Source organism: Mangifera indica, unplaced genomic scaffold (assembly GCF_011075055.1).
Source record: "Mangifera indica cultivar Alphonso unplaced genomic scaffold, CATAS_Mindica_2.1 Un_0020, whole genome shotgun sequence".
In the NCBI taxonomy this organism is placed as follows: Eukaryota; Viridiplantae; Streptophyta; class Magnoliopsida; order Sapindales; family Anacardiaceae; genus Mangifera; species Mangifera indica.
The window spans coordinates 253736-272661 of NW_025401112.1; the positions used below are offsets into that span (position 1 = coordinate 253736).

Consider the following 18926-nt stretch of genomic DNA (forward strand, 5'->3'; position numbering starts at 1 on the left):
AAATTATCACTTGCAATTGATGTTTCATATACAATGATAATTTTGACCATCTTTTGCTGTAATTAATTATGTGTTACCTCGCTGTAACTGGATTAATGCTCCCATAGCTAATTTTTAGTTTTAATTTCTTTAATTTGGAAGCATAAATACTGCACGTATTCAGATTGATATATTTTTTTAAAACTTGTCCAAAGTGATGGTGACAAATGTCTCCCTGTAAACGCGCTTTCAGTTTTGACGGGGTGATAAAAAAGCAAAATTCAATGCATGTGCAAGGCACATGAAGCTGATACTAAGAGACAAAATCTCCATCGCCCGATAGTGATGAGTTTGGGGCAGCAAAGTCAAGTAATTTTTTTTTAATATTTTTATTAAATAATAATTATACATGAAATTTATAAGAATAAATTTTTAAATTTTTAAAAATTATAAGAGAAAAAGTTGAATTTATACTAAATCTTGGATGAAAAATAATAATTTGCCATGGCTTGTTTAATTAATGAAAACTCCTATACTTTTTGCTCAAACTTTACAGTTAAAACCTAAATGTTCATCATTCTCTTTCAAAATTTCATCAAACCACCCATCATGGGTAGAAAAATTAGTTAAGCTAAGGAATCTCAACGTCAATTGACTCAAGTTGGACTTCGTATTTCTATAAATGAATTTGAATATACACATTAATAATGTATTTTGATATATTTGTATTGAAATAAGAAATTTTAATGATAAATTGTTAAGCAAATTTTCTTAGAGTTTACTAGTTTGATGCTTATATTATACTAAATGACGTTACTCATAAAAAAATAAAAATCTATCCAGCCTTTATGGGCCTCATTTTAAAAAATGTCAATGCTTTATATTTTTGACAAAAACCCTCCACCACTTTGATGTAAAAAATTCTAAACATCACCCCACCTCTAACTTTGTTTATTTTTATTAACAAGAAATACTATTTGACTCAAATATCAATTACACCGACTAGAATAAATTTCAGGTTCAGTGATCGACCCTACCTCCAACTTCAGTATTTTGAAGAAGAGAATGTTTTAGGCTGCATTAATTGTGTTATTTTACTGTTTTGCCTAGCTAAATTATAATGCTAATTGCTAGGATCTCATCCATTGTACTCTGGCACCTAAATTTATGCATTTCTTCTTCAAAAAGACAATGGACCGATAACAGCTCTGAAGAATAATATTGCCTTTTGGAAGTTTGGAATTCCATTGAAAAATTCATGATTTCCCATGGTCTTTTTTTTAGTCTTTTCTGTAACTTCATACTGTGGTTATGACTAATGTAACCTTACCTGTGACAGCAGAATCTCCTTTATCATGTTTCTTTGTCCATATCAAGGACTAGGAACCTCCTCCATGAAAATTTTTTCAATGGCATTCACGGAAAGCTTTAGTGACATTCAATTGCTTGAAAGCTTCATCGGCAACGAAAATTAACTTCAAAAAGTTTTTGTTTACATAAAATATGAATAAAATATATTTTTGGAATGTTGAATTATCTTAATAATACATTAATTTATACTTATAAAGAAATAAAAATAAATATAATCAATATATAATATAAAAACGAAAAACATATATTTAGAATATTATCAACTTAAGAAAATATTATTTAAATATTTTTATTAAATAATAATTTTATATGAAATTTATAAGAAGAATAAATTTTAAAATTTTTAAAAATTATAAGATAAAAAGTTAAATTTATACTACATCTTGAATGAAAAATAATGATTTGGCCAACGTTTAACCCTTTTTACTATCAATAAAATTATGTGTACTTAATTTTGGTACATAATTTATGTACACAGATGAGGTGTCATCATGTGATTGGATATTTTTTTATCATATGGTGATACATGTTTTAAAATCACCTAATTGTATGATGACACATCATTGTGTACATGAATTATGTACCAAAATTAGATACACATAGCATTGCTCTTTTACTATTGCCTTCAGTCATTCTAAAACATCGAAAATACAAAAAAGAAAAAAAAAAGTGACAAGATAGAAGAAAAATTAAAAAAGAAATCACTGTCAGCAACAGAGATGGAGGCGACGATGCTGCAGAAAAGAGAAGATGAAAAGCATAATAGAAGATTCTTCTATGATATGCTTTCTTTGGACTACAAGCAATAAATAAAAAGAAACAGTTTGCCATGGCTTGTTTAAGTAAATAAAATAAAAATGACGTTACTAAATGACGTTACTTGTAAAAAAATAATAATCTATCCAGCCCTTATGGGCCTCATTTGGGTACTTGGACTTGGACTTGGACACATAGTTAAAAAATGTTTTTTTCTCCATGGTTTATATTTTGACAAAAACCCCCCATTACCTTGGTTCGGTTTGAAAATCGCCTAAACTGAAATTATGTTTTAAAAATTTATTAACTAAAACTAAACTATTTTACAAATCAAACTAAACCAAATCAAACTGTAATTTTTAAGTTGTTTGGTCTAGTTTTTAAGATTTGAATCAAGTCATGCACACCTCTATTTGCAAATCACATGATTCTTTCAGGTTTTTTGTATTGCTTGAAAACTAAAATCATAAAAGTAAAAAAAACTTCTTTATAAATGTGTAATGATATATTTATACATTTTTAAGTATATAATTAGATATATAAATAATATATTATCATATAATTAAATACTATTTTATATTTAATTCAAAATTATTTACTTTATTATTAAACATAATTTATACACTATAAAATATGTGCATACAATTCTATTATCCGTGGATTATCAATTCTTCTCTTTCAAAATTTCTCCAAGTCCATGCTATTGGTTTGTAGCCCAATAGACTTTCATGACATCAATCTATAGCCCGATAGAGAGCTTGTTGGGCCTCTTTTTCTAAGGAATTTGAGTAGATACATCATGCATACGCCCCTGTGAATGTAAATGATACTCCATGCAAGGGCTTTTCTAAGAAATTTGTAAGGGTATGTATGATTTAAATAGTAAAATTAAATTAAATTAAATTATTTAAAAATTGGTTTAATTTAGTTTATAAAATAGTTTAGTTTATATTAGAAATTTTTCAAAGCTTTTTTTAATTTGGATTCCAGTTTGGTCAATTTTAAACTGAACCAAACTGTACAACTTATTTTTAAACCAGATTTTTAAAAATACATACATATAACTATATTTGAAAGAATTTTTTAATAAGCAATTAAGTATACAATTTATTTTTTGTTATATTTATTTATTTTATTTTTTATACACTTTTATTGTATATATATTTTATATTTTTATCATGTTCTAAAATTATACTTTAATTAAGTTTATTAAATAATATAATTTAAAAGTGAATGATTTTAATCAGTTTAAACCGTAATTTTTAGTTTGGTTTGAAATAAAAATAGTTTGACTTATTTTAAAAAATTTTCAAATTGTTTTTTTCAGCTTAGTTTTAAAACACTCAAACCACACCAACTCGGACCATATACACCGCTAAAAACTTGTGTTCAGCTGCCATATTTCCAATTCCTCCAATGATTTGGTTCACAAGCTAACACTTGCAAACAAACAATCAAAACTCAATAATAGAAGAAGAAAACCATAAAATTATATACATAATTTTTATATACAAATAATAATGTATTATCATATAATTGAGTGTTATTTTATCTGTAATTTTTAATTATCTAATCACATGATGACATATCATTATTAGTGTATAAAATTATGTATATAGCATTACTCAGAAGAAAATAAAAGATTATACAATCAGTTTAATCTCTCAATTAAAACCAAACAGATTGCAAGAAAACAAAACATTGTAATCTCACAATAAGAGGTTTTAGTTCCTCATGAGAGTGTGTATAATTCAGTTTAATGCGATTTAAGAGTTATTTCAAATTAAATTGAAAAAAAATAGTTTAAAAAATTTTCAAATCAAACAAAACTATTTTAGGTTTCAAACTAAACTAAAAAAATATAGTTTGGTTTGGTTTGGAGTATGGATTGAACCATAATTATCAATACCTTATAATACACAATACGTATCTTACAATAAAATATAATATAGATAGAAATTCATACGTATCATAAGATATATCGAATTAATATAATATAGTAAACGTATCGTATGATATGATACATAATGATACCATTTTTTTGGAGAAAATGATGGTGCAATAAAAGTGTTTATGAAAAATTTTCAAATATTAAAAGTGTTTGTGACATTTTCTAACATGATGACATGTCAATTATAATTTTTTATTATTTTATTTTTTAAAAAATATATTATATAATACGATATGATACATTATATATGATAAAAAAATAAATTTTCGATACACCATTCAATAACTATGATTTGAACCTCCTAAAATCATATATATATATATATATATATATATATATATATATATATATATATATATATATATATATATATATATTAAATTTAATAAAATTAATTGAATATAATATAAATATGTAAAATAAATATACAATATACATTTAAAGAAAATCAAAATAAATATGAAAAAAATAAATTATACACCTAATTATTTATTAAAAAATTTGGTCAAACTTAATTTTATATATTTTTATATATGTATATGTGTGTATATGCGTGTACGCTAAAGAAATAAAGTTTATACTTTCGTTCAATTTAAAAATCATTTAAATAGTAACTTAAACTAAAAAAAATAATTTAAAAAATTTTAACTAAAACTAATTTATTTTACAAACCTAACTAAATTAAACTATAATTTTTAAAGATTTTCCCTCAATCCAAATCTCTTTGATTTTCCTTGTGTCTTCTTTCTCTCTTTCTTTAGTTTTTAATGTCGATGCATCCCTCTTTATCCTTCCTTGTGTGATGATGACCTAACAACTTTCTCATGTGATTTGGACATAGGACTGCCGTTCCGTTTCTCTATTTTATTTGATGTTGACCATTATTTGATATGAAAATTTGATTTATTAGCAAGACCAAAAGACTTTTCCCACCAAGGGTATTAGGTAATATTTACCAATTTATTAGTTTTAGCAATTGTGATTAAAGGTAAAATTAATTTTTATTTCAATAAAAAAATTAATTTCTTTTTAACCCTTTAATTTTAGAAACAAATAATTTTTTCCTTAGTTTATTTAAACAAACAAAAATGAATTACTTTTTTCCCCTTTAGTTTTAAAAACTAACTATTTTTACTCTAACTTAATTTTAAAAAATTAATCTTTCACTCCCACTATATATATATTTTTAGGGTTTTATATTTTAGAATGAACAATCATTCTCTTCAAATTTTGAAACATTGTATTTACACCCAAAAAACTTTATTCCATTTTTCCAGAGGTCATTCTTCCTAGCATTCCTCTCTAATGGCATCTCCCCTCCTTCTATGGTGGTTTTTTGGTGTAAAAACCACCAAAAATCTAATTGACATAGTTGGATTTTCTCACATGAATCTGTACAAAAATCGCACACATCCGTGCAATGATCTATGCGTTAGTGATGTACAGATCTATAAAACGGTATCGCATAGACATAGGGGTTGTGTGTTCAACATCATCCGAATGATCTATGTGTTGCTACAACACATATCATCGTATGGATTAGTGCAATTTTTGCACAAATCAATGCAAGAATATCTTACCATTTTGATCAGATTTTCAATGCTTTTTGCATCGAAAAACCACCATGGAGGGAAGGGGGGATGTTGCTGGAGAGAAATGCCAGAAAAAACAGTCATAAAAAAGATTGAATAAAGTTTTTGGGGGTGTAAATATAATGTTTCAAAGTTTGAGTTAGAGGGAATTGTTAATTTTCAATATTAAGGGGGAAAAAGAATAACTTTTCTTTGTCTAAATAAAAAATTTTTAAATGACGATTTTACTCTTAACTGTAATAGCTAAAACTAACAGATGAGTGGGTATTTGAGGTTTTGAAAGTTAGTAGTGGTCTTAACAAAGAGAAAAACATATTTAATAACTAAGGCCAAAGGACTTATTCCCGCCCAACGTATCTTGTTTTTACAAGTTTCCACATTTTATCTTTGAAAATCTGAAACACTCACCCATGAGTGTTAAAGTTAACAAAATTTTAATTTCTTAAAATTTTATCTTTTTACACCCCCTAAACCTTAAAAAATAACAATCTCCCCTCTTAAGCTAAGTTTTGAAAAGTAGCAACTTTTTCTCTAAGGTTTTTTTTTATTCTCCAGCAGCATCTCCTTTCTTTTCCTCTGGCAGTCGCTCCCTCACCATCTCTCCCTCTGACCAACAATCCTAAACTTAACAGGAAGATGATATTTCGTTGGGAAAGATGAATAACTTTGTCTTCTCAATAAAGCTGAGAGTTTTCTCCAATATCAATCGATGTTGTTCAAGCTTCTAAATCAAAGAAGCTTGATTTAAAACTTAGGAAGAAAATGTCATTTTTTAAAATTTGATTTAAGAGGAAATTTTTAGTTTTTAAAGTTTAGGGGGAGAGGAGGGAAGAGATTAAATTTTAGTTTATTTTTAATATTATAGATTAAATGACGATTTTGTCCTTAAAACTGTTAACTTTAACATCTTATAGGTGGGTGTTTGGAATTTTAAAAAATAAGGGATGGGAACTTGCCAAAATAAGATACTTCGGGTGCGACCAAGTCCTTTGGCCAATAAGTATTTAATATTCCTCAACCGTTTACATACTCATTTTTGAGCGTTACATGGAGCAGTCTTTTCAGGGAATCTGCAGCAAGGCTTCTGTGTGGGCTGTGGCATCATCCACTTCAAAGGTTCTTCCCCAAGGTGCCTAAAGCTTGTAACTTTCTACTGAAACTTTTTCTACTTTCTTTGTGATTTATTGTTTGTGTCTCCAGACTTCCTTTTCACCTTATATATGATAACTTTTTTTTTTAAATTTTGATTGTTATCTTCTCTAGGGTTATTATTTTTAACAAAAACCCTTTACCACTTTGATGTTAGACTGATTGATTTCAAGGACTATTGTGAAGATGACTGTTGGTTCAATTTTCTACTGAAACTAGTAATATTTTAGGTTGATTCTGCTGTTTGACCGGTTTGTATCATGAGTACTGAGAGATAGTTCTTTTCTAAATATGATGTGGTTTCTAAATTTAGTTTTGTTTAGCTAAATTATATTTTGCTAATTGTTAGGATTTCATCCATTGTTCCTGGCGATTTTCCCTTTGTGTTGGTTGCTTTTCATATCTTGCAAAAAAAGAAAGATTGGACAGATAATAGTTTTTAAGAATGATATTGCCTTTGGAATGCTATTGAAAAATTTTCCCTTTGATTATGTCAAATGTGGCCTTATCTCTACCAGTTACAATGTGTAGATACTATGAGTGCTCGATTGAAAATCAAGCATGATCAGCTCAAAGGCAAGCTTACAACAATTGATAGACTTAGCAAACTGCCATGGGGTATTTTGGACAACATCCTTGGTTGTCTACAGATGAAGGAGGCTGTGAGAACAAGCATCCTGTCTAGACAATAGAGATAGAAATGGGTTAACCTTTTGAAGCTTCTCTTTGATGTGGTCTCAAACCGTGCCCTCTGGAATTCTCCAAATTCAAGAGGCCTCCAATACTACATTTTTAATGTTCTGCTGTCTCATTGTGGCAATATACACACTTTTAAGCTTTGCAACACCTTCCCAGAAAAGTTCTCCGATCTTCACGCCTGGATACATTATCTTGCAAGAAACAGTATCAGGGAATTCACTCTTGAGTATGTTAGCACAGCAATTGATTTTGCAAACGTGTATAAGTTACCAGCTTGCATATGGTCTTTTGAACATCTGACCCATTTGCAGCTCTGTTGATATAAATTACCACAACCTCCTTGTGCTTCTAAAGGTTTCAGAAATCTTGTCGGTCTCCAACTTTCTGGGAAGCTTAGTGATATTCAGTTGCTTGAAAACTTGATCTGCAACTGCCCTGTTCTACAGATTGATGCTCAATAGTCTTCAAAATTTAGCTTGTTTTGGTATTCAGGCCGCAAAGCTAAAACAGGTAGGTCTCCAAGGAAAATTGAGAGCTATCATTCTTAAAAATTGTACGGTCCTAGCAGAGATAACCTTAATCATCACTTCAGATGGGTCTACCAGCGTTGAATATCAAGATCAAGGAAGGATTTACCATTTGCTACATTATCTCAGTCAGCTATCCAGTCTGAAAAGAGTTAAAGTTTCTGGTTTTTTCCTTAAGGTAACCAAGACCTGAATCTCAAACTTTGGAATTTTGCCCAAAAAAAAAAAAAAACACAATTCCTAAACAATTGCAGTATGCTGTATTTCCTCTTATATACAACTGCTTTATCTTTTATTGAACATATTGTACATTATCTTACTCTTCAGATTCTTTATGCATTTGATCTTAGAATTGGCTGATGCGGAATGTTTCAGACATTGCCTATATTGCATCCAACCATTTGAAGATTCTTTATCTTGTTGAAATGAGTTTCAACGATCATGATCAGACAAAGGCCACTGTCAAACTTCTTAAACTCTTCTCAAACTTACGGTAACTCCAGATCTTAGTAAGTTTGTGCCATCGATGTTCATAAATTTTCCCATCTTCGATACCATTCCATCTTGTATGCTGATCTCCAGCATGAATTCTGTTGTTGTATTTAGATTCGAAGCGGAGAATATTCAAGACAATCATTCGAATTTCTGCAAGCACAAAATCAATCAAGCTACTGTTTTGGCCAACTTCAAAATGTGAAGATTCATCTAAGAGATTGTGTTACAATTTTCAGCAACCAGCATCCTGAATTGGAATTTATCAAGTTCCTACTTAATCATTCTCCAGTACTCGACAAAATGGTGATTTTAAATGATGAGCATAGAGATAAATTTAACTGACAGTTTATGGAAGAAATGCTGTTTTTTAAAAGGATTTCACCAGAAGCAAAAATTACATATTGTCCAGTGTCCTCACTGCCATGCTACAATACAATCAATCGATGATGAGTCTATGCTCTTCATTTTGTAAGTTGGGGTTGCAAGATCTTGAGGCTTTTGGTTTTGTGTGTCAGGTTCTGAAGACCAGTGAGTATTGCTCAGGAAGAAGTCCTTTTAATGTTTTAATGGCCGCTTGATGACCATAGATGGTTTAATTTGCATTGGCTTGTGCATTTGTTCGGACTAATTTATGTATCTCCTGCAGGAAAAAAGAACTTGGGGGAGAAGGACACTTGGCAGCAGCAAGCTTGGACAGATGGCAATTCAGCAGAGGCCAGGACCACCAGAAATGATAAATAATTGTGGCACAACAGACAGCAGCTGCACTGCAAGGTGGTTAAGGAGGATAAAAAGGAGAGGACAACAGCAGAAAAGGATATTCAGAATTCAGCGAAAGGTGAGGGAATTTGAGGGAGAGAGCAGGCCTCTCGAATGCCTTGCATAGTGGCTATTTTCATAGTCTATGTAATAAGAATTTGTGGTTATCTTCTTTGTTTATGTAATAGGAGTTGTGAGACATTTTCCAATTTCCAGAGACAGAATCCACTTTGTATTGAAATCAATATTGTTTGCTTTCATGTAGATTCAATCCAAAGTTACAATTCCAGAATCTGTCTTTACTTTCTAAACTCTTCTATTGCTTTGTGACTGGATAAATTATTGTGAGATTGATTTGACTTGTGGTAGAAGTATTTGCTTTGCTGGGAGTGGTGGTGCAGTTGTTGTGTTGTTGTAAAACTTTCTGCATGTTGAGGTTTTTTGAACAGCAGTAGAAGCTGGGAAGAGTCTGGTTGTAAGGAGAGCAATAAAGGTAGCTATCAGCATTATTCTAAACTTGGAGTTTGAATGGTAGAATTTTCTATGTTTCTCCCACAGAAGACGAGGAGATGAGAATTATGTTCTGAATAGTTAAAATTTTTTGAGCTTCTGCTAAGTTTCATGAAAATTAGCATGGAAAAAGCAACATCTCTTGCTTTGCAGGTTGTATGTTCGTTGCAATTGATTGATGTCTAGTCAAGCACAATTTTCTGGCTTTGCACATTTTTTCTGCACTTCCTTGCACACAAGTATGGAAAAAATGATTTACAGGCTCAAAATTTTAGAAGGGCTTCTCTTTAAAAAATTTTCACTCAAAAAGAACATCAAGTACATGAAAATTTCATTCTAAAGCTATAATTTTCTCAAACTAAAAAAACTATACAATTTGGTGGGAAAATAAAAAGAATAAAAGCCAGTTTGGAGCTCTGATGTACCACTATTATACAACATTAACTTTGAATCAAGACAGGAACTTCTGCACAGTAGGCTTAACTATAATTCATTGTTTACTCTCTTTCAAAGAGAAAAATATCTTTTATGAAGTTCACCTTGGGCCTGAGAGCTCCATTGCTTGAACTAGTAATGATGAATCATCTGTGAGATCGGAGTATCGATCAGATGAGGAAAATTCATGGGGTTTGCATTTGGTTGCTTCTGCTCTTTGGGAAGCTTCCCATCGCTCTGCAAGTCCATCACCTTCAAGCATACGAACTACTTCAGACATTTTTGGTCTGTGTCCTGGAAGGTATTGGGTGCACAATAGAGCCACTTGAACTATCTCTTCAAGCTCAATCCTGTCATAGTTGCTTTTCAAATCCTTGTCTACAAGCATTTCAAGTTTCTTCTCCTGGTGAATTTTCCTTACCTAAAATCATTAACAAATGTTACCCAAGCTTGAATTTAAGAAGCAGCAAGTGGATAAAGAAGTTTGAACTCACCCAATCAAGCATTGCCCCTTTCTGGTTAGCTGTCTTGCCAAATTCTATCGCTCTTTGGCCGGTTATTAATTCTAGTAAAAGAATACCAAATCCAAAAACATCTGTTTTCTCAGAGGACTGGCCAGTGGAAAGATATTCGGGGGCTATGTGCCCAACGGTTCCTCTCACGGCTGTTGTGACATGAGAATCTTGATGATCTAAAAGCTTTGCCAACCCAAAATCTCCTACAACTGCCTCACAATAGTCATCAAGCAATATATTTGCTGCCTTTACATCCCTGTGAATTATTTTTGGGTCACATTGCTCATGGAGGTATAATAGTCCTCTACCAGCTCCTAAGGCAATTCTCTTCCTGGTTCCCCAATCCAAGACCGGTTTCCCTGTCAAAGAAAATGAAGGATTAGTTTAGTAGCGTAGAATTTGTGTTTTAGGACAGTTATATGTAATTCTTGTTTTTCAAGTTATTTTACCTTTGAGACGAGAAGCAACGCTGCCATTAGACATGTACGGGTAAACCAGAAGCCTTTCTGTGGATGTGATACAAAATCCATAAAGTCTAAGGAGATTCCGATGGACTGCTAAGCTGATCATCTCAACTTCAGTCTGGAATTGGATCTCTCCGCCAATGGCGTTTCCATCTTTAAGCCTCTTGACTGCAACAACAGTCCCGTCTGATAGAGTCCCTTTGTACACATTTCCAAAACCTCCCTTCCCGAGTATGTTCTTGCTGCTGAAGTTATGTGTTGCAATCTGAAGTTCTCTGAATTGAAACCTTCTCAAGTTTCCAAGGGAAACTTCCTCATGATGCCGCTCTGAGATTTCAAATAAATACAGAATGAATTCAAGTAATCAAACTGCCGTTACATGATTACATACTTGGTACCAGTCAAGTATTACATCAAAATCACTTACCCTTGACATCGAAGAACATCTGTTCATTTCGCCTTTGCCTCCACCACATAAAGAGTCCAAATGCAAGAATAATGGTGGAGACGCATCCCACACTCAAGCCAAACACAAGGGACAATTTGTGACTTCTATGTCTGCCAGAAGGTAGTGCAGCTGCAGAAGCAAAGGAATTGACGTCATGACTCAAGATCAACCAAGTAAAGAAGATCAGTTAGAAATGGTTAACTGAATTGAACTTTAAGTGGACCAAGCATTATAGTATTCATACTTTGTGAGCTATTCAACTCCATGGACATGGGCATTAGTTGAGTCCCATAGCAGTCTGGTTCAGAACCAGTTGCACAGATCAGAGAGTTTCCAACAATGCTGCAACAACAAAAGTTAATATAAGCGATTTTGTATCACAAGTCTCCACCTGAGTGAATGCGAGAAAGAAAGAGAAATTCACCTGAATGTTTTGGCATGAAACCTTGGAACAGGGCCACTCAAATTATTGAAGGACAAGTCACTGAAAAGCAAAGAAAATCAAAACCTCGTCAACAAGCACATCTCAATCAGAAACATGAAAGGTTTAATGGTCAGGACACTTACAGAAAGATAAGCTGGGTCATGTTAGCCAACGACATTGGAGCTGCTCCGGAGAGACTGTTATTATTAAACCTCCTATATGCAGTTTAGAGAATTAAAGCCTAATTTAGACCCAGAAGATAGATACTTACATAGGTAATACACACAATTATCAAGTTTCACATTATAATTTTTCATGCTTACATGTATTGGAGACTCCTTAAGTTGCCTAGAGAGAAAGGAATTTCCCCAGTGAAGAAATTATTTGAAAGATCAAGTGTGTGAAGCTCTGATAACCTACCAATCTCTGCAGGAATTGGTCCGGTTATGTTGTTGTTCTGTAAGAGCCTGTAAACAGTAAAAAACCACTGAAATGTCAATCCAGGAACGAGATCAAGCATTCCATTGAATACCAGAAATTGTCTAATTATCTTTAGCACTTACACAATCTGAAGGTTTGTTAGGTTGCCAATGCTTGGAGAAAGAGTACCAGACAAATTCTGGCTTGGAATTCCTCTGCAGCCGAAAAAGTGCAACCCCAATTCAAAACATATTCATTTGATCAATTTGCTAGAGGATATTCAAATTTTAAGCCAGCTGAATAAGGACTTACAGGCCAATGACTAGACTCTCAGAAGAACAAGTTACCATTGTCCAGCTACATGGATCAACAGCATCCCCATCCCAATTATCAAGAACGCCATGAGGATCATGCAAAGAATTCTTTATACCCATTAAAGCTTGCACTGAAACAAAACCACCCAGATGAAGGAATCTTCAGTTCCAAGCCTTACAGAGCCAAACAAGTAACACAAAACAATAAAAGAAGAGAAAACCAGTCTTACCTTCATAGTTTACACCTTTAGCAGATAATAATCCGTTTACAGTGGTCCAAAACCACAAGAAAGCCACAAAACAAAGAGCAACTCCTCTTCTGACCTTTCCCATTGAATTGAGTTACAAAAGAACTAGAACACTCACAGTTGCAGAAGCAGAAAGCTCGCTCAAAATTTAGAAAACTGATAAGTACTACAAGGAAAAAAATCAACTTGGAACTAAGTTCAGTTTGATGAACATAATCCTTAGATCAAAACAACCACTTGCTGCTTTCTATGCCTGAAATCCATCGGCTAAATCCTGTGTCAGAACCCAAAAGAAAAACCAAGTTTTAGTGGTACTGTAAAGTGAACTAGCATGCCTGTCATTGAGTCAGGCGCTTGTAAAGAAAAGAATATATAATGCCCATGATTTTATAAAACAAAAAATACAACAAAATCTAGGACCAATAATCAAATCAAGAGGATACATTGGGGAATTCACTTGCTGGGTTAATCATTCATTTCTTTGCATTTTCGTTTCTTTTTTAACCAAAGTTCAATGTTCTTCATGTAAAAAATGAAAAAAAGTAAAATATCGTTTTGATTATTATTTTCAAGTATCATAGAAACCTTAGTAAATGACAAGTTTAGCATTCTTTTAGTGTAAATCTTATCAGATATTTAAACTTATGTTTTGAAAAGCTTATTTTCTTTCATTTCTTAGATGGATTTGCATGTTTTTATCATTTTTTGTTGCGTCTCATTTTCAACCATTAAAACTAGAAAATGTAGTCTCTCATGCATCTGCATTTTAAGGAATCATTCAACCCAAAAATTTTTTCTCAATGACAAAGGCATACAGAGAGGTGAGTCAGCCTATATTGCCTAGAGAAGAGCGAAGAAAATATTTTACTGTGAGTGTTTTGTATTTAGTGATTGGATTATAAGAACAAAAATCCACAAATGGGGCAGAGAAGGGTTGTGAGAAGACACAAGGCAGAGGGCAGTGCTTGTAACAAAGAAGAGAATCCAACATTCCCTGAGTTTGGCCATACAGTAAATTCCCAGAAACCATACTTTCTTTCAATTCTTTACTTATTTCTAACATAATAAATAGAGAATGTGAGAATCTCGAGGTGAGCTCGAGATTGATGAAGGTGGATTTGGCCACCCACCCACCATTTCCTGAGCCTGCCAGATTGAGTATCTTTGTTGCCTTTGCTTTGCTTTCATATATATATATATATATGTATATCTGTGTGTTTATTATATGAAAATGGCAAAATAATACAAGGACATCGAAGGTATTTTTGAGTGACAATAAAAAGATTTTATGCATAAGATTATATAGATTTAAATCCTTTCCAATAACTTTACATAGATGTTAAGGGTAATTTGAGTTACAATGAAGAAGTTGTATGCATAAAAGTATATAAATTTAAATCTCTTATAATAATATTTTAAAATTAAACTTTTGATTGGCTAGTGAACTTGAGGTTTTACATATTCAGATTTGGATGGAGTTCCTTTAAAAAAAACAATACAAGGGCATATTGAGTTACTTTTCTACTGTAAATGGGTCTGCTTTTTCCTTTTGTAGATTCCAGGAACCCACTAACAGCCAACGGTCACACACACTCCATATCTGGAAAACTTTCTTTTGAGGCCTCATCGGCAGTAGCAGACAGCCATTCCACAAGCACTGTTCAAAAAGAGTGAAACTTTTAAAAGCGAAAGCTGCTGTTCCTTCTCTCTCTGTATTTGCATAATTACTCCTGGTATCTTTCATGTCTTACATCATCAATGAAGCTTTGGAGATTTAAGTTCATAAGATTTGAGTCTTTGATCCTTTTATAAAGTTCAAAAACAAACTTATGCAAATCTAGACCCAGAACTAGTAAAATAATTTTCACCTAATTGAATGTTATGAAATCCAAAGAAAACAAACAGTGAAAATGAGCAAACATTCAATATAGGAATTCAAGTTATTACATAAGCTTAGAGCTCAAAGCCACGCAAAAATCACACTCAAAAATTAGTTATTGTGATTGGATAATTTAAAATTATATAAATCTTATATTAGAAGTTGATATTTTTTGATGTAGAATTCAAATTTTGTATTTTGTATTTGGAATTCTAATACAGATACTTATGGTTGATGAATACTTTTGACACTTATGGTTGCATTTTCACACAATAAGCTACACTACAACAGGTTGTTATAGTCTATAGGTGTTACTTGTTTTAGTCAATTAGACTAATAAATGGATAATGTGTAAACAAATATATTTACTTAAATACATTTGAAAAGGTTCGTATTGTAAAAATGAAACCCTTACTTAAAAATTTATCTTTCAAATTTGTACTTTCGAAAATGAGGTAAATTTGGGTTAGTACTAACAACTTTAGAGAAGGAAATAACACTCCTTTTTCACTTCAAACACATTCAAGGAGGCATGTAAACAAGTCTCTCTTGACCCCAATACATCCAATCCATTTTAGATTTATGGGCAAAATTTTCATAATTATTAATTCTTTTAAGAACACTATTTTGGATTGGATTGGATTAAACTTAAATATCCAAATAAAAATATGTTTGGTAAAATCTCTAAAGGATTCGCTCCTCAAAAGTAGGGCATAGTGGGAATAATCATAAACGCTAAGTTAAAGCAAGCAAGAATTGACCAAACACAAGAAAAGAACAGACAACTTTAATATTGAGGAAAATGACAAAAATGTCCACAGATTAAGGCCCAAAAACTGTGAGAACAGCTAGATTTAATTGTCTCTTTCCTTCTATCACCTTTGTCACTCTTATTTAAAATTAGGACCATAAGCCTAAGATTTTGCACCAAAGATTTACCCAGAGATTTAAATTTTTACCGTCCATTTGTCTGAATTACTTTTTGTCTTTACAACATGCAACAATGATAGACTGCCAAGGCTGTGTGACTGTAATGGCAAGAGATCCCTGCTCAAGGTTCCCGCTATGACATGTGGCTGCGAATAATTGGATTGTTCTGATTGGATCTATACAGCCATGTCACTTCAGGTTACTATTAAGGGGAAAGAATAATGGATATGAGCTATAATATTATGCTCAGTAAGGCCAAGCAATGAGAATAATGCAGTAAACTGCATATGGACACATATATATATACACAAAATTCTCATATATAATGATCTTATGGCAATGGGTCTACTAGGGGTAGCAGAATTAAAAGACACTTTCACCCAATCAATAATGGAGGATAGAGTGTTGTGTCATCTGCAGAAGAGTGAACTATCAAAACAGAACCCAGAAATAGTTCTTCATTCTCCTTATATATTTTCTTAGCAAATCTAATCTCTTTTGGTAAGAAGATTGAGGTGAATTTTATAGTGAATCAATAAAACTATGTGTACAGACTTTTGAGTACAAAATTAAATACTCAGATATTGTGTTATCATATGATTAGGTAATTCTGAATATAATAAAGTTATGTATATCTATTTTGAGTATATAAATAGATACACACTAATGTATATCATCATGTAATTGAGTATTACTTTATTCTTAATTCAAAATCACCTAATTATATGATAATATATATGTGTATCCATTTGTGTATACACAAAATATTGTTTTTTTTTGTAATATCTCATTACATGATGATATATCTTCTAAATACCAAATTATGTACTCAAAAATACATATACGTAACATTGCCCGTAGCCGAAATGTAACTATGTAGCAGTTGAAGTTGCATTAATATTGTCACCTGTTTAGGTACAGACACATGATAGTTGTATTGGCAGTACTTCACACCAAAAATAAGACATCACAGAGCACTGGAACTTGATTCAAGCACCATGAGGCCCTCATTTGTCTCCATAACTCACAACCCATTTTCATATTTCACCATCTTTCGCTGTTCACATAATTGTTAAAGCATGCCAGAATACTCAAATGCAAAGCAATGAAGATGTGTGCACTGATAAATCAAACTCTCTTTTGTATGTATGCTTCATTTCTTTTCTGGGTTCTGGGAAGTGGGGTTCTCTCTTCATCTTCCTCTTCATCAATTGCAACTGAACAGATTAATCATGCCACACCGTGTAATCCTGTAAATGGTGATGATCACAAGGTTCATTAGAAGTCTGAATTGTGTTCAACTGAGGATGTTGAAAGTGCTTCAAACATGTTAATAATCTTTGTCGATTCTTCATTATAATTGTGATCATGGTGGTGATGCTTTTTGAAATGATTTTGGCAAGGAAGTGGCCACAAAAGCATTATTATTTAGCTCTTTGTAAAAAAAGAGTAAAAGATAAAAAGAAAAGAAAAAAAAGGTGGGTCTTATTTTGTACACGCCTTATTACTCTTTTGAATGGGATAACAACCTTTAGAAATTTTGAATAATCTTATGTTTTATATTAAAGAGACCAAATTTTATTTTATTCAATTGAAATGCTCAAATTACTATTTAAAAGAATAAAAGTTTAGATTTTCTTATTAAAGGGTTTAAATTTACAAAACAAATAATTTTAATTATGTTTTCCAGTATTTTTAATAAGAAATAGTAAAAGTTTGGACCCTTCTATAAAAAAATTTAAAATTTTGGTTTATTTAATAAAAAATTTTAGGGGTTTGATCCGTTCAATTAGAAAAAAATAATAGTTTAATATATTTTTAAGTATTGATAATCCACTTCCAAATTCCAACTTTAAGTCAATTTAGGGCTACTAAATTTAGCCCCATTATTTTGCTCTTGTGATTTTCTTTTGTTAGAGTGAAAGAATGTCAAATTCATTTTTTATATTTTTTTTCATAAAAGATTAGATGTGATAATGAAATTGTGTGGCTTGTGAATAAATTTAGTTTCTTAATTTTGATTCCCCTTATTACTTTAAACTTTTCTGATCAATTTAAGGGAATATTTACATAAATCTATTTCTTGACTTGAACAAGAGCATACTTTATAAAAAATTATACATCTAGTGTTGGTGGGGAGGCCCTCCCTTTATGCCCATTTTTTCTTGTTCTTTGTTTGAGACATTAGGGGCCATTCTGGGTTTAAATTATTTATCTTTAACCTATTATTTTTTACTGGTTAATAGAAAAAAGAAAAGCAATGGTATGTTCATCCAATTTAAATACCTAATTGAGTATTCAGATAATATTATTATATGATTAAATATTATTTATCTTCAATTTAAATTATCTAATCATATGATGAAAGAGGAAAAAAAACACTTGGGGGAAAAATAAACTTTTCAAACTTTTGAATGAAGGGAAATTATTAGTTTTCTAAATTAAAGGAAATGAGATAAAATTTTAGTTTTTTTAATTTTTTTTGTTAAATAACATTTTTACTTTTAACACTAATTAAGACTTTTAACAAAATAGTAAATATTTAGATTTTTAAATCTTCACAGGTGAGAGTTTTGGGGTGGGAGGTACAGCAAACCTTGGGTGGAAATAAGTCTTTTGGCTAAAAACAAATGTGGTGTGGGTTGCAATTTTATAAAGTGAAAGTGAGGTTTAATTGACAGGAAAGTGAAAGTGATTAAAGTGTTCATAATATGAAAGACAGCCATGGCTGATCAAAGTTTGGTTGAGGGGACAATTGGGTCCGGAATTTGTTCACTTATAATGTATGAATTGATGATGTTTTAACTCCCACTTTAATTATTATTTGGTCCATGCTCCATCCCCAACTTCCTTTTCACTTGAAACAATAATCTCCCTCCCTCTCTATTTTTTCGGTGGGAAAGTTTTCTCACAATATAAACAATATTTACTTGGTTGAATCTAGTTTTGGTCCCCTCGGGGCCTCCCTGCCCACTCTGACTGACTACTTCAACAGTGACCCTGTGTGTGTGAAAGCAATATAGCTACTAATCATCTCACCATGATGCCCCTTTTGTCCCAC

At 31.6% G+C, this 18926-nt stretch overlaps 2 protein-coding genes across 5 annotated transcripts; one reads left to right on the forward strand and one right to left on the reverse strand.

Annotated features, from left to right (window-relative positions):
• Nucleotides 1-7490: 7490 nt before the first annotated feature.
• On the forward strand, nt 7491-9570 carry LOC123205956. 4 transcript variants are annotated; one of them, XR_006499923.1, is made up of 4 exons: nt 7491-8202; nt 8375-8517; nt 8631-9047; nt 9166-9570. XR_006499923.1 is itself a non-coding variant. In XM_044623032.1 (3 exons), exons 1-3 carry the CDS (start codon nt 7948-7950, stop codon nt 8719-8721), a joined length of 489 nt encoding a protein of 162 aa, XP_044478967.1. In that variant the 5' UTR covers nt 7491-7947; the 3' UTR covers nt 8722-9570. The 4 variants fall into 4 exon arrangements, 1 of the variants encoding a protein (XP_044478967.1); XR_006499925.1 differs by having other exon boundaries at nt 8352-8517; nt 8631-9570; XR_006499924.1 differs by having other exon boundaries at nt 8375-8533; nt 8631-9570.
• A 499-nt stretch (nt 9571-10069) lies between these two features.
• On the reverse strand, nt 10070-13408 carry LOC123205943 (protein NSP-INTERACTING KINASE 1-like). The gene is made up of 11 exons (XM_044623019.1): nt 13039-13408; nt 12807-12939; nt 12638-12709; nt 12398-12541; nt 12218-12289; nt 12075-12134; nt 11895-11992; nt 11630-11779; nt 11188-11529; nt 10718-11097; nt 10070-10644 (listed from the first exon to the last, which is right to left on the reverse strand). The coding sequence occupies exons 1-11, from the start codon at nt 13139-13141 to the stop codon at nt 10324-10326; spliced, it is 1875 nt and encodes a 624-aa protein (XP_044478954.1). The 5' UTR covers nt 13142-13408; the 3' UTR covers nt 10070-10323.
• Nucleotides 13409-18926: the final 5518 nt, after the last annotated feature.